This window comes from Drosophila innubila (genome assembly GCF_004354385.1).
Source record: "Drosophila innubila isolate TH190305 chromosome 2L unlocalized genomic scaffold, UK_Dinn_1.0 4_B_2L, whole genome shotgun sequence".
In the NCBI taxonomy this organism is placed as follows: Eukaryota; Metazoa; Arthropoda; class Insecta; order Diptera; family Drosophilidae; genus Drosophila; species Drosophila innubila.
In genome coordinates, this window is record NW_022995372.1 from 7429421 (window position 1) to 7446157 (window position 16737).

At 34.9% G+C, this 16737-nt stretch overlaps 1 protein-coding gene across 6 annotated transcripts in view; it reads right to left on the reverse strand.

The window, feature by feature from the left end:
• LOC117782060 (CUGBP Elav-like family member 2) overlaps positions 1 to 16737 on the reverse strand; it is a 59880-nt gene that overhangs the window by 6869 nt on the left and 36274 nt on the right. For all 6 annotated transcript variants that reach the window (XM_034618983.1, XM_034618984.1, XM_034618982.1 and 3 more), the window contains 2 exons: positions 7211 to 7389; positions 2703 to 3228 (listed from right to left, as the gene is read on the reverse strand). In XM_034618983.1, coding sequence (XP_034474874.1) covers positions 2703 to 3228; positions 7211 to 7389 — 705 coding nt within the window. The remainder of the gene's footprint in view (positions 1 to 2702; positions 3229 to 7210; positions 7390 to 16737) is intronic.

A 16737-nucleotide genomic window follows, 5' to 3' on the forward strand; every position in this document is an offset into this window, starting at 1 on the left:
CCGTTGCTGACATTTAAAAACGTCATTTGTTATTCAAGTGGCATACGTCGCTCTAAGTTGCCTCTAACTGCCCATCTGACCATCTGCCCTTTCTGTCACCGCTTACCGTCGTTTACTCTTCCTAGTTTTCCCTTCCACGCCCTCCATCAATCTATGCCCTTGACGAGAGAGCATCTTCATTCCAGCAGAAAGTTTGTTATGTTACTCTAAAATTCAATTAAATGCAGATATGTGTACATTTAAAGAAGATCTTATATAAAAAATAATATTATATAACTGATGCTCATCACAATTCTCAAAATCTTCAAAGCCTAAAGTTAGGCTAAACATTTTTGAAGATTCTTAACTATAGTTTAAAATGAATATTATCTTTTTGGTTTCAAGTTTTAAGGTTTAAGTAAAATTGATATTTTTTATTGTTGATTTGAAAAGTTTAGGTAAATTTTAAATCCAATAAAGTTCATAAAAATTATGTAGCTAGAAAATTAAATTCACAGTCCGTTTTTCAAGACAAAAACTTTTGTATCACATGTGAATCTCTAAAATATTCAGATATCTATTTTACATAACTCATGAAGAGCATTAAAATGTCACTATAGACGAAACGAATTCCTTCTTGCAACTATTTTTTTTACGATTACATCACGCGTCGCTCAACATTTGGATGTCTGTGATTTTTTCTGCTCTTCAAGCTCTTGTGCTTGATTTGTTATGCGCAAAATGTTCACGTCGTCGAGACTGGCCCAGACACTGAGGGGCTGAGTGAGATTCGACTGTCCCAGAGGATGGGGTTGAGCAGGAGGAGTTGGGCGTGTCATGTTGGTCATTCTAATGAAGCGCCGTTGCATATGCAACACGTTCACATTGACGCCACGTACGTGTCATTGTGTGAGTGTATACTGCCATCTGTAACTGTGACTGTCGCTCTAGCTGTAACTGTAACTGTAACTGTAACTGTAACTGTAACTGTAGCTGTAACAGTATCTGTATCTGTGAGTATGTCTGTATGTTTGTGTTGGTCCAAAATCTGTGCAATGCTTTTGGTTTTTGCATTTGTCGTGTTGCCTTGGCCATCGCCTGGGCCTGTCCACCTTTTAATCCTATTACAATTTTTGTTTTATTCATCATGCTTTTCAGACTAAAATAAATTCACTCTTCGTTCCCCTTTTTTTGCTACATTGTTTTATTCAATTTTCTCCTGTTTTCTGTTCTACATTTATGCAAATTTCGGTTGCTTTAATTGAAATTAATTATTTGACAGTTGTCGCTTTGCAAATGACTGAAGGGAAGATACCGACAGCAGGCACTGTTACTGTTCCTGTTCCTCTTATTCATGTCTTTGTTAGTCTCCCTTTTTTCTCCCCTTGTCACTAGCTGACTTTGTGTCACCCGAGGTCGTCGCTTGTTATAAATGAAGCAAAGACAAGTTTAGGTAGAGGAAAAAACTTGTACATTAATTCTTGTTTACTTTTTTAAATGCTCAACAAATGACTGCTGTATACAGGTGCTTAGTTTTGTAACATATTTAAAGTCATTTATCTTGTGGAGTAACAGAAAGAAAACCAAACTAAGGCACCTAGTGGTAATATTATTTATAGCATGAATATAGCTAAGTCCGAATGTAAGCTTTGTTTTTCTCTCAGAAAGAATAATTTTTTCTAATACATTTAGCATGATTTTAATGCAGGAGATTTAAAGCTTATATATATTTTGTTTTATTTTTATTGCATTTGATATAAAATATTTGTAGGGATGACGTGCTTCTATTTAAACGAAAAGCAATCTATTTTTTCATATTCCAAAACATTTTGTGGATTGATTGTTTTGCATTCCATTTGACTAGGTTTTTTACCAATAAAATTTTCGATTTTTTTTTATTATCTTTCACAAGCATAACTTTATTAAATTTTATTTATCTGCCTATTTATTTATGTATATTAAAAAATGTTTTGCTATGCTCTCGACAAAAACTAATAGATTTATTAGCTCCTTAGAAAAGTTCAAAATTTGTTTTTCTGATTTTGATACAGCTATCATGAACTTAAACGCTTACAATTCTATTATTCTAGTCAATTCTTTGCATATCCTACGCAGCTCATTCAAAGTGCTTTTTTATTGGTGGCAAATTCTTTATCTAAATTTTTATTTTCTCATTTAGCCAATTTCGGATCCACACAGAAATATCGTAAAACAACACACATAAATGAAAACTAATCTTTAAATAATTGTCATTCCGATCGAACAACAAATTGCACAAAACAGATAACTTGATAGATAAATACGAGTATAATGTGAACAACGAAAAGATAAAACTAAACACGCAATTAAATTTATTGGGTTGCAATCAAGAAAAGAACAAAAAAAGGACACAAGTCAAGTTTGAAACACAAAGTGCGCGCAATTAACATGAAAATTAGACGAGGAAATAATTACGTTTTTCTTTTTCAAGAACGAGAGAAACAAAGAAAGAAAATAAAATAGAGAGAGCAAGAGAGGAAAATAGCGGAAGAGAAAAAAATACATACAGATACACAAAGAAGGGAAAGAAACACTGTGGACTTTTGTTTATAAATTGATATAAGTATCTTTTTTTTTGTGGTTGTTGGGGAAAATGACTAACTGATCTGTAGGTTCGTTTCGGAGGTAGGAGTACTTTGCCTATCACTTAAGTTGGTATTTTTTTTTTTTGATGTTCCACTTACCTTGCAGATAGTGAGCCGGATGCAGTCCATAGGCCTGCATATGCTGATAGAGCTGTAAATGTGCCGCCGACGTTGGACCCAATCCGCCCGTCGGATCCGCACTGAGATACGCCGCTGCTGCAGCTGCGGCAGCTGCCCCCGGTGTCTGTGGATGATGCGGATTGCTGCCGAGAAGTGTTGGCGCCAATGTTGCACCCAATGCCGCCGACGTTGGAACTGTCACCAGTGTGGCAGTCTGTGCTCCTCCTCCTCCGCTCTGCACTGGCGGCACTCCGGCCAAGGCAGCGGCCATTGAGGGATTCTGTCGTGTTGCTGTTGGCGCCGTGGCAATTAATGCCGTTGCCGTATTGGCTGTGGGCGTGGCAGCGGCAGCTGCAGCGCCACTGGGCGTCTGTGTAAGTGCATTAATGCCACATATGGCATGCAATTGCTGCATCTTCTTTTGATCCTTCTCCTTTTGTGTGTCTGCAAATTTAACGACCAACGGGGCCGAACAACCCTCCATCGTTTGACTCTGGTGTAGGGCCTACAAGAATGAATGACAGTTAAGATTTAACTGTATATTGCATATTCAAGTTTTAAAAATAAATTAAGTTACTTATGAGTTGGAGATGCGTTTAGAACTTAGAAGTAGTATATACTTTTTTTCCACAAATTCTTACCTCTATTTGTGAATCATTTATAACTTTCTTTAAAAACTATCAGAACTATCAAACAATGACTCTTATATATAAGACTAAAATTTAATTATTATTTCTTCACTTTGTAATAAAAATAAAAAATAGAGTTTATAATTTGTGTACTGAAAATCAGAAAAAAATTTTCTAGCCAATATTTTTTTTTACATTATAATGTTTATAAATTAAGGTAAAACAACTTTCTAATTTACATCTTCAACTTCAAATCCGGTCTTCAATGATCCTCTTCATCTACTTTCATCTCAATCTACTACTCTACATAACGATAAACAATTTAGTTTTAATTTAAATTTTATTCAGCATTTCAACATACATAATAAGCATAAATTAAATATAATTTTAATAAAAGGTCAAAATTAAATCAAAGAGTACCAACAAGATATTTTATGTATAACTAAAAATTCTTTCAATCCAATTGAAATCCATCAATTTTAAAAGTCACCTTCAAGATGAGTAAAGTCTCAATTTAAGACTTATTTTAATAAAATTTTATTGAACTGTTGTGGTCCAATTGCCCCATTATCAATTCAATCAAACTGCATGGATGCACTGATTAAAGTGAGCTATTAGTTTTGGCTGGTGTGGCAAGTTAAGAGCAGCATAAAAAAGGAGCATTACGAGGGCAACTTTAGCTGTTTTGATAAGTTTTATGGCCATTGCGGCGGCGGCTTACAACATCAAAATAATGACGCACACTTAAGCTGAAACCTCAGGCAATACCAACAACAATAGCACCAACAACAATACCAATAGTTGTCTAAAGCTTCCGGTGGCAGTTTCAGCAGTTGCTCCTCGAGTTTCTCCTAGTGAAAGAGCCACAAGTCGACTCATTGAAGCGACTCTCGCGCTTTTGCCTAAGCGACTTAATTTACACCTTTTTGCTAAGCCCAAAAACAAAACAAACAAATGGCGTTGGTTAGCGCGGCGAAAGCTAAAACATAAACCAGGCCAAAAACGCGCCCAGACATTTAGCTGGGCATTAGATGCAGTTTCCGAGCCATATTCCGAGTATTACCGGAATGGGCCCAAGCCACTTTAGTCATTTCCCGGTTTATGTAGACTTTATCATTGAGAGCAGGCGACGAGTCCTGGTAACTTCCGCTGAATTGTGGCCGACAGTTTGCTGCAACTGGGCCGAGAGAGTAAACAGCGAATGGATGGAGTAAAAGGGAGATGAAGAGAACGCACAAGGGAGAACTGGGAGTGGTGTGGTTCGTCGTGGCAGCCAGAACAGAAGTGCTCTTTAATTACATTGACTATAATTCTTGCGGCTGTGGCTCGACTTTTATGACCGGCTGCTGTTGTTGTGGTTGCTGCTACTGTCTGTGGTAGTTGTTGTTGTTGTTGTTGCTGTTGCTGTTGCTGTTGCTCTTCCTGCTGCTGGCAACAAAGTAATTAGGCAAATTTCCGAGTTTTTAAACAGGTCACCAAAGTTGCTGCTGTACGAGTATTTAAAATGACACCATAAAGAAAACTAGTAGCGGTAACTCGTTAAGAATTATTAAAATAGAGGACGTATAACTTAAGGAAGGATTCAAAACTATGGGAACTAATACATTTTATAATTTTAATCAAATTAATAGTGAGCTTATATGTATTTTTATGTCTACAAAAAACATTCAAAATTTGAATCATAAATGATTTTATAGTACTTGATCTTATATGACAAAACACTTCTCGAAAATGTTTATATTATTAATTATGATTAAAATTCATGTAAAGTGAGAAAGTCATAAAAACATGGAAGGTTCAATTTAAAAAAAGTGAGTCGCAACTAGGTATTAGGACACGAGAAAGAACACGAAAGCTTGAAATTTAGTAAACTAATATCAATATATCATATCAATTTTAATTGGTGGAATTAAAACGATTTCATTTCAAGAAAATTTGAAACTTTACTCTTTTTGCTTTGAATTATCGCATCTTTATGAGGAATAAAAGCTCTCGACTGTTAGTTCAGCAGAAAACTCAGCTAAATGATCAGGCAATCAACTAAGAAAAAAGTAAACCCAAATCCCAATCCTCAACTTTAAAGAATAACTTGACAAATTAGAGAGAAGCGTTAAAGAAATCTGCATGTGCTGAAAAATTGGATCATCCTTTGCTCTTCACATTTAACATTCAGCATAAAAGAAAAAGCTATCTTGAACAGAAAAAAACAAGAAAAGCAACAACAACAACAACAGTAGTCTGTTAAACAAACAGTTCTATTCTAGATGCGTTGTGGGAGTTTGCTGGTAAAATAAATTGCTGGGGTTATAAACATGGCACATTAATATTAAATGCATTTCGTTCTTTTAGCTCAAACATTGCATACTTTCAGGCGTCTATGGACTGCAATGACTTGCAGCTTCGCTGGCAGTAAACCTCCCTTCCCCTTTCCCTTCCCCTCCGCATCCCCTCTCCATCCTCACTAGGTTGCCATCAAACAAAGCTTAGTAACTTGCCAAATCATTTGGCCAAGGAGAGTCAACTCATTGCGTTTACTTGGTGCGTGCTTGGCATTCAGTAATTTGACTTCAAATGCATTAAAATTGCACATCACACACACATTCTCATGTACACTTTACCACACTCTATGCATTTATTTATATGTATGTGCTTGTATGCATGTATTTGTATGTAATGCAACTCGCCCACAACACATTCATCTTGCAAAAGGCGACAAATTATGTGAAATGTACAGACACAGAGACAACATGTTGGAGTCGCCCATTCCCCGCTCCCCCTTTCCCAATCCATTCCCTTCTGTCTACGCCTCTCTCCACACTTGCTTTTGGTGTGTGCTTTACATGTGTTTGTGTTTGCCTGTCGGAAGTTTGTAATTTTGCCTGTTTCCGGCACAAAACTTGCATTAGTGTTGTTATGTGCGTGTGTGCGAGCTAGTGTGTGTATGTGTGTGCATATGTGTGACCGTAGCAGGTTTGGAAATGGGTTTTGCTATGGAATCTGGGCTGGTCTCTGCTTCTGAAAAGCATTGCCGTTGACTTCTTCCGCTGCCAGCGGCGGCGTCTTGCTTGCATTTCTACTTCCTGTTCCTGTTGTTGTTGTTGTTGTTGTTGATGTACAGCTGCATGCGGTTTATACCCTGCTATTTATACTTGAAATGGACCATGTTTAATAAGTGCAAAGGGGAAGAATGTTTATGAATTTCAAATATAAACAAAAATGTCATTATATTACCACCAATTATATTAATTTGCAAAAATATTAAAAATTTTTAATAGTGGTGTAAATACTTCAGCTGTTGCTAATTCTAATGCAACTTCGCCTACTTAAGCTAATGTTAATACCAATCCTAATGTTTATGCAAAGTCTAATAAAAATATTTATAATAATAGTAGTATTGCTAATGCCGATGACAAAGCTAATGATAATGCCAAGCCTGATGTTGATGCTAAAGCTAAAATAAATGTTAATGATAATGACAATTTGTATTTAATTTAAATTCTAATAATAATAATGTAATGCAAAATTAATGTGCCAATGCTTTTAATACTTATGGTAATAATAATGATAATGGTGCTAAAACAAACTACACCAAAATTTATGCAGTCCATCACATTTACAGGGTATCTTGAAATGAAGCATTCTGCACTGTCTATGGGCGAGTGTCGTGTTTTATATGCGCGACTCTTGCCACCACAGCAATTAATCATTGCGACAGTTTTGCGACGCAACCAACACAGATACTCAAACACACACACATACACAGCCATCGAGCGTAACAATGGCACCGTTAAGGCTTTAAACAGCACATAAAGTTGCCAGGATCGAGAATTATCAGTTGAATTCGTGCTTTACACTCACCTTGATCGCTCCAATGGCATTCTGTTTGGTTGCGAATGTTACGAAGGCACAGCCCTTGCTTTGGCCAACCTGATCCCTCAGCACGGTGCACTCCTCGATGGTGCCGTGGCCCGTGAAAAGCTGCCTCACATCGGCTTCCGTGTATTTTTTATTTAACATTCCAACGAAAAGTTTTCGCTCTGCAAATGAAACAAAAAAACAAGTTTTTATGTTTATAAAATTGTTGAAAAATGATTTACAAATTATATAGTATAAATAAAAAGGGCAACAAGAACAATAATTATGAAATGTGTAAGGCAACTGTGGGAAAATGTTCGAAACATTTACAAGGGAACAACATGGCGACAATTTTTATTGTATTTCTTTCATTTTCGTTTTTATTTTTGCCAGTACAACTTAATGAGCTGACACTACAGTTACAACTATACTCATAATAAAGTCTGTATTTGTGTGTGTGTGTTTGTGTGCTTGTGGAGGTGGTGTGGTACTTGACTTTTGCCGGCATTCATGATTGTAAAATTGTTGGTTGGTTGACTGAATGACGAGCTGACGACCTCAGAACGAGCAAAATGAGCAACATAAAAGTCACATTAAAAACTGGAGAAACAAACAACAGTTTCTTGGTTTGAATTTGTGTATGGAAGTGTGTGTATGTGGTTGTAGTAAACTGGGAAACAATGCTAAAAATTTATATAATATTTCGATTGAGTTTCTAGCTAGAAACTAATATTTTGGTATTTTAGTCAATGAGTAAAATAAAAATAATTAATTATTATTTATGTTGTATTATTTCTTTTAAGCAGCCAATTTTTTGTTTAAGTTCAAAAGATTTAATTATGTTATTTAAATGCTGTTATTGGCTAGTAACGAAATCAAAATTTAAACTTTCTAATAGAACATTTAAGCTATATTTTTTGATATAAAGTATATAACTTGTTAAATGCACATGTACAAAAATTTGCTTTAATCTGAATTGTTTTTATTTCGTTGAGTAATTAATATTTAACTATAATTTTTCGACTTTAAACTTCACATTGCGTTTAAGCTGTTGAAAGCTTTTATTTAAAGCTTAGTGAAAAGCTAAGAACTTAAGCAATTTACTTTAAGCTCATTAAATAATTAGTAGGATTTGAAAACATCATAACAGCTCTCAACGCATGGTGCTTTAACTGCTCTCAACGACATGTGTTAAATATTTACTGTATAATTTTATGCACAGTCTGTTGACTCTCTATTGAGCACGCAATATGTGTGGGTGTTGTGTGTGTTTTCGTAATAGAAACAGCCATTTTTATAGCTTTTAGAGTAACTGAATTTACATGGGGCGTATGAGTGATATATGTGTAATTTATCAGCCATAATTAATCAGAAGTCAAGTTTGCTAATAGTTTGAAAGTCATTTTCTGGCCAATTGACAAGCAGCTGGTACTGGCAACTGGCAAGTGGCAACTGTAAATCGCAGATTGCAACTGAAAGAAATAACTTAAAACTGCAACAATAAATCCAAGTTAAAGAATCTCACATGTGCTGGCCAAAAGCCCCAGTAGAGTATTTGTGAGAAAAGTTTTTGCATGGCAATTGCATGCTTTATCTTGGCCCGAAACAAAACGCATACGCAGCTTCCTTAACCCTTTTTTCCCATTGCCAGATAGCAAGTGTTCCACTCGTTGTTCTTCTTTCTTTTTCTGTTGTTGTTCTTGTTGTTGGGGGAAAAAACTTTGAGCGCACATGCAAAAGACTAAAAACGCAATCGCAACAAATCGAATCATTGCAACAACAAAGCGCATGAAAACTTTTCATTTTGCAACACTTTAGAGAAGCTCCCAAAGTTTCCGTTGCAAAAAGACAAAATACACACATACACATACATATGTACGTATACTCATCGTGGTGTCGATGCGAAAATGGGTATAAGGGCTGCCATTTCCCAATTCCTTCAAAAAACAAACTAAGCGTGCATTCAAGCCACTTTTTGGTACTCTAAACGAACGTCAATCAACTTTGTATAGCTGTTTGTTATTGAAAAACATTTTAGGATTCTATGATATAAGATTTGGAGTTTATTTTAATTTTTTTTTAGGCTTTTTATTGGATTAAGATTTTAAAAAATATTATTTCAAATTTTGTAAACATTCGTCTTTAAATTTTTTACTTTTTTTTAATTTAATTTATTCTTTTTCCATTCAATTGAATTATTTGCATTATCTCTAGCAGCATTTTCTAGTAATCGTCTTAAAGAAAGTGAGCACGATTTTTCAGTTCACAAAAAATTTTGACAATTTATGTTTGTTTATAAAAAATTTATTAATAGATAATAATTGCAATTAACTAAATTGCCCAGTTTTTGGTAAATAGGTAAACATATATTTCGTCGGTGTCATAAACTTTGAATAAAATATAATTAAATTTTATGATTTTGGTTAAACATGAATTAATTAATAAATTTGCATTTTTCATTAAATTTAAATTAGTCGATTGTGCTTTAACAATTTGATTATACTCTTTGTTTTTTGTGAATTATAATAATTAATTAAATTTGATTATAAAATACATGCTTTGATTTCATTAATATTGCAAATTGATAAGTCAGAGATTAATAAGAAAAACCTCAAAAATTAACGTATAAAAGATTAAATGATTGTTAATGCCCATTTTGTTTTTAAAGGGCATGCAAGTTTTTACCTTTAAGGAAAATAGTTTTCTTTGTTCTGTACTACAACTACTATGGTTGCTGCCGTTAAGAATAAATATAAAAAATTGTGTCGCTGCAACGGAAGTGATTGGAAATTGTTGCATTTTGTCTCTCTTGCAGTGGTTTGGCGAGCAAGAAAGAGAGTACTCAACTTCAGTTGCAGGAACAGTTAGAGCAGAGCTTCAGCCTGCCCGCTGGTCTTATCGAGCTCAAAGTTTCTCCGCACTCCTTTGGTAAATATGTATACATACATGTGTATACATATATAGATATTTATGGATGTATGGGAGTATGGAGAGTTGTGCGTTCAATTCTTTTGTTTGCTCTAGCACCTGCCTGACACATGTGTTAAAATTTATTTGAGGTTAGTTCAGGTGTGACACAGAAAGTAACATTTTATATATTTATTGTATGGATTTGCCATTTCAAGTTGCAACTTTGCGCTGGCCAAAAGAGAGAATAAAAAATGAAAAGAATGCGATGATAACGAAAGTATGACAAAAAACTTATTGCAACTGACTCAGAGAGAGGTGCAACGATGCTTCTACTGCTTCGGTTGCCACTTCAACTGATGCTGAGAGCTTGTTAAGCACCACTTTTGTAGCTGGCAGAACGTCGCTGATTGGAAAGTTTTATGCGCACGTGATTTTGCCGTGAAGCCAAGTAATGTTCGAGTATCTGCAACAATCTGGTAGTACTTGTATCTAACTATATTCACATATATACATATGTATCTGACATGTCGTAAATTGTGCTCTTCGCTAAGAAATAGGGAAAAGGTGTTTGGTCATTGGAATAGTTTATAACCCCGGACAGCACTTAAAATTAAGTTCATAAAATACAAAGAAGTGTACAGATATTTCACGCACAATGGCACTAGATATTCTCATGTGCATCATTAAAGCGCCAATGACTCAACATTCATTTACTTTTATGTCCATTTTATCATATCAGGCTACCCACAGCCCACAGCCCAATGTCCCACAATAGTCACAGTTTCTTAGCCGAGCGACATCATTTTAACCAAGTCACGCTCTTCCTTTCTCACTCGACCATATCTCCTTCTATCTCTTTCCCGTTCGCCAGCACCCATTACAGTTGCAGAAATTGCAATTTCACGACAATTACCACAAATTGGTTTCCTCAACTGGTGGCGCACAGTTCGTCCTCGTAGTTGCATCTTATTCCCTGCTCTTTTCATTCCTCATCCTTCCTACAATTATGCAGAGAATGAAATGCACATAAAGTTCACAGGCTTCACGCGGCATATAATTTTTGGGGGTATGAACCCAAACATAAGTTCAGTCCGCAGACTTGGCATATGATGTCGTTAACTGTCTTAAGATTTATATGGCACAGGCAAAGGCGGAAACTGCACTTATGTGTTGTCTTCTCTCCTTCATCCTCATTTTTCACTTCACACTTGAGACATCAACTTTTGTGCCCCGAAAATGTGTCGTCTCCAAGGCAAAAAGTTTGTCATGTGCACAATTTTTATATCTCTGTGATCTTTTATCTTATTTCTCATTGCAGTTGCACTTGGGCTATCTTTATAAGTGAGCTTACGCCAAGGATTCCGCATCAATTCAATTTGCATGACAATTAAATTTGAATTTCATTTTCATCGGCCTTAAAATTCCTTGAAGATTTTGCGTTGATTGTGGAAAATGGAATTTTAATTATTTCAACAATTTGTTTGCCATACATAAACAAATTAAGCCCTATGCAAATATTTATAAGCTAAGCAGCAAATGTAAGGCATATGCACAATGATATGCACATAAGTATGCTATGGAAATTGCAAGCATTTAACAGAAGAAGGTGAGATTTGCAGTAATGCTAATTGAATACTGTATACACTATCGATGGGCAATGGAATAAGTATAATTACAAGAAGTAATTGACTAGCTATCGCCCCAAGAAAATAAGATAAAAGAATCCTTGAGAAGATATCTTCTCTGCATACATCTTATGGAGATAAAGAGTAACTTATTTTATTATTCGGAAAAATTAATAGGTAACTTACTCGTAAAAGGCATATTTGAAAGCATAACTTAAGTCAATGCATTAACTAGGACAATTGCATTCATAGTTTCAAGGAAAGAAACAAAAACTTGTAGGTAGATGTAAAATACGCCTCAAGTGCTTGAGATTTGCATAAATATGTGTTACACACATATAGATGTAAGTACTTTTACAGTTCTATGGATTACTGGAAAATAGTTCCTAATTCGTGCTGCAATCAAATGCTTTGTTATGTTATCTAGGCTACGGAGGAAGTAAGCGAAAGATTGAGATAAATATGTTAACTTATATGCGAATCTCAAGCAGTTGTTGAACACATCAGTATAACACACACATGCACACACACTCGCAGGCCAATTGCAGTTGGTTTTTGGAAGGGGAGTGGCAGTAACAGCAACAGCTTGCAACATTAATCAAAGCACTGCCACAGGCGCTTCAGCAAAGCTGTGTAAAATACAATACATGTGTAGAAAGATGTGAACAAGCAGCTAATAGCTTTCGCTCCGATTCTGATTCTGATATTGAATGTGAGTTTTCGCTTTACTAATAAATGCCACATAAATGAGGCTTTAGTTCGGCTAAAATTGATTCACATTTAAGGCATTTTTCCATATATTATACGCGGAGAATACTTGATGTATTAAATTCTTTTAATAATGCTTTATGTATATTGTGTAGTTCAATTAGAATTTACAGACGATCTGCTCGTATGCCTGATGAAAAATTTAATATTTTTACCAATATGTATTTTTTAAAATTAATATTACTATACATTTTAATTAAATTGCATGGTAATATTTTTACTTAATAATAAACCAACTAAAATTTATTGTAAATTCCACAACATAATATTTATTACAATTTGAATAATTTCATATATTTTTTTTACATTATTTTCCATATTTAATTTACTTTTTAATTAATGAAGTATTTTATTCTTTTTTCCTTCTTCTGGAAAATTAGTTGAAATTCCGTTTTAATTTCCGTTTCCGCATCAACATTTTCCGCTTGTCAATTATTGCAAAATTATGCAAATATGTTGTTGGTGAAAGTCTGACAAAATGTATAAAAAAGCCGTTTGTAAAAATGTCGAAAATGTGCGCATTAAATGCGTCGCGTCATGGGGGCACGGTTAAAAAAATGAACAGAAGAAAAATGGGCGTGGCATGCTACCTAATTGAATTAAAACATAAAATTTTTGCACCGCAATAAGTTTGGTTGCGTATAACGGGCCCTTGGGGTAGGCTATAAACTTTCGCAAGTCAGGGAACTGAATTTGGTGGCGCCTCCAGAGATAAGAAATGAGTACTGAAAATGAGTGTAACTGTATATGTGTTTGAGTGGCTGCCTGTGTATGGGTTATGATGACTTTTTACTGCATTTTGATAGCTTACCAAAATGCCAGTGACGTTGTGACTTTAAACTCTATTAAAAACCCATTTAAAATTGAACTTAAAATGTCATCAGCAAATAATATTGCCGTATTTTCTCATGTACAAGCTAAAGTGAAATTTAGCTAATAAGTTTTCTCATGTTAAGGTTATAATAGTATGCGTAATTGAACTATGAAGTTAAAATCTACTTAGCTTTTCGACGAGGTGGCAATGCTGTGGGAGAATTGAAGAAAGGCTTAGTGTAAAAAAGCCATCAAGAATTTGAAAGAATCGTTTCGCTTATTTTGAGCTCAGCAAGCTTATTTAAGATACCAGCTGGTTATAGTGACTATTAAAATTTGACATGCAATTAAGAAAAATATATCGTACTACTAAATATTTTTTATATTCAATGAATGCAGCTATTAAATGCAAAACGGCCTGCAATTATGGCCGTTAAGTGTTTCAAATGAATGTAAAACCATTCGCAAATTACACTGTGTTCAGCGTACACTGTTTTTCAACACTTTTGGCAACTCATTTGCAAAATATGCAATAAATATTTATGCAGCTGAGGCAGCAGCAGCAACTACTTAACAGCACAAACAGATACAAATATGTGAAAAGTTGATCCTGTGCAAGTTCACACACTCGCATACAAACATATATATATATATATATATATATATGCAGATGCGGCACTTCAAAATGGCGGCTTCACATGTGCATTGCATTTTCATTTATTAAGTCTGCCGCACTCGCTTAATCTGAACAACAAACAACAAGCAACAGAACAACACCAGCAGCAACAACAACAGCAATAACTATAAGAACCGCTTAGCTGAAGCAACAACCACAACTAAAATGAGAGGCTGTGCTAATTTGGGAGTCTTGTGGCAAGTGTGTATATTTTAATTGAAAACGGTAAGCGGCAAATGTGTTGACTCTGTACGTATCATGCAAATTGCATCCTTCAGTTAAGAGATGCAATGTTTTATGCAACATTTCAATTGAAACTTAACATGCCGCATGTTGCACGTGGCTTAGATGTTGAGCTTTGTTCAGCGAATCGAGCAAATAAATTGAGTATTTTAGGAATTTAATTTTCCTATGAAAACCTTTGATAGAGGCATTTAATGCTAAGATACTTTTTTAATCTGTCAGATTAAAATCTATAATGTATCTCCATTAAATCAGGATAAATTACTTATAAAAGATTAATAACGGAGTAAATTCAAAATTTAGTTAAGCACGTTTTTAATTCTATGTTAATTAAGTTCTTGTCGATAATAGTGATTAATTAAAATATGTTTCAATATTAATCTAAGCTTAAAGTAATGATATTATTTCGAAACAACTTAAAAAAAAAAAAAAAAAATTGCATATTAAATCTTTTGTGCCCCGCAGTGCAATTTGGTAAGCAACAAAGTAATCACCTGGCATGCCACAACTGTATTGTCTGTCTCCCTATTTTTATGTCTTTTTCGTTCTCCCATTCTAGCTTTTATTTTATATGAGGATCCCTGCTGATTGTTATGCAAAGCGCATGGCGAAATATTTTAAGGCAAATCAAAAAGCTGCAAAAAATATGAAGCTACAGTTACACCGTCAAGAGAGCGAAGAGAGAGAGAGAGAGAGAGAGAGAGAGAGAGAAAAAGAGAGAGAGAGAAAATCTTAAATATTTACGACTGTCAGCAACAAGGTTGAAAGCTTGAACACATTTGGTAAGACTCCCTCGTTGTTACATCGACAGACGGACATACAGACAGACGAACTAGCTGACTGATTGACTGACTGACTTACCTGCAAAGCTGACTGACAATCAAAGTGTTTTTGACGTGACGCTGACGCCAAAAGCCGCAAATATGCAGAACACCTCAAAATTAAATGTGCAGCACGGTGTGGCGTCACTTGGAATGACATAAGATACTTTGCAACGTCAAGTAACAAGCAAAGGTATCTTATGAATACGCAGTCGGTTGTTAAGAGCAACGTTTATTGTTTCACATCTCAGTCAGCAGAAAGAGGCAGCACGTGCGTCACACAACCAGTTTCAGGTAGAATACAGTCCGAGCCAAACCCAAGCTAACAACAACAAACAACGTCAAAAACAATGCAAGAGACAAATAATCAGATGACAACTTATCAAGAAGATTATATTCGAAAGATGCCATTAAATAATGTATCTAACAGATATGCAGTCATAGCTTGCACTCTAATTTCATCAAAAGCAATAACATTTTACAGGATAAAGATATATTATTTAATTTGCTAATTATAATTATTTGATTAAAGTAAGCAATTTACTTTAAAAATATTTAAGAATAATAATACAGTGTTATAAATGAGGATTCAGACGATTGAATTATTAAGATTCTTAATGAATTCGACTTCAGAATACCAAAAGATTAGAATATTAAATAAAACCAAGAATTACGCACGGAGTTTAAACACAATTCAAAAGCAACTTCTATCCAATTCCGAACATCAAATATTTTATTGGAGTTGATTCGTTGGAATTTGAAACACATTTTCACCGTCGGATCATCAAAGTGAGAAATGTGCGAAACTGTTGCGTGTGAAACTCAGAACAGCCCCGATAGATGGCAAATTATAACAGCTTATCAAATTGATTGCCACTTTGAGCTCTAAAAGCAACTTTAAGTTTGCCGGCTGTCAAAATGCATTCCAATAATGAAATGCACAATTTCTGGCCGACTTCAGATGCAGCCAAGTGAGCAAAATAATTTGTGTGCAATATGTTTAAATTTGAATGGGATCTTATGACTTAACTTGTATGCCAATTAATGTATTAATCATGCCAAGCATTAATGTCTTTTTGAGCAAAGCTAAGGAAATGAAAGCACATTTATATTTGAACGCAAAATATGAAATTCAGTTGACTTATGAAGTAGTTTCTGAATTGAATGTTTTAAGTTGAAGCACTTGAGAGACAATAGAAAACAAAGAAACACATTTCAACGAACTATAAGTGCTTTTTCAACTATAAAAAACTATAAAAAGAAATGGAAAATTATATATAGCTAAATTATAATAAAAGACTTGCATTGAAGAGGCTCTGGACTCAGCATATATGCATTTCAGATACGAATACGAATAGGAGTATCTCATCTGGAGCTCAGGGCAATATGCCAGCTGAGCACTTGAGAAAATCAAATGGAGGGGGCAGGTGGGGGAAATAGGAATAGCTGACGGGCAGCGGTAATTGAATGAGCCAAAGTCAAAGCGGTCTGGTCAACACTATACAAAAATATATATACGATTATATGTACACATACATAACACAAATGAACCCTTCAAGCGAATGCTAAAATGAGCAGCATCAGATCCTGCCCTCAATTCAGCTTTAGACTGCTGGCAGTTTGCCTATTGCAACAACAAGCCAACAAGTCAACAACAACAACAACAACAACAAC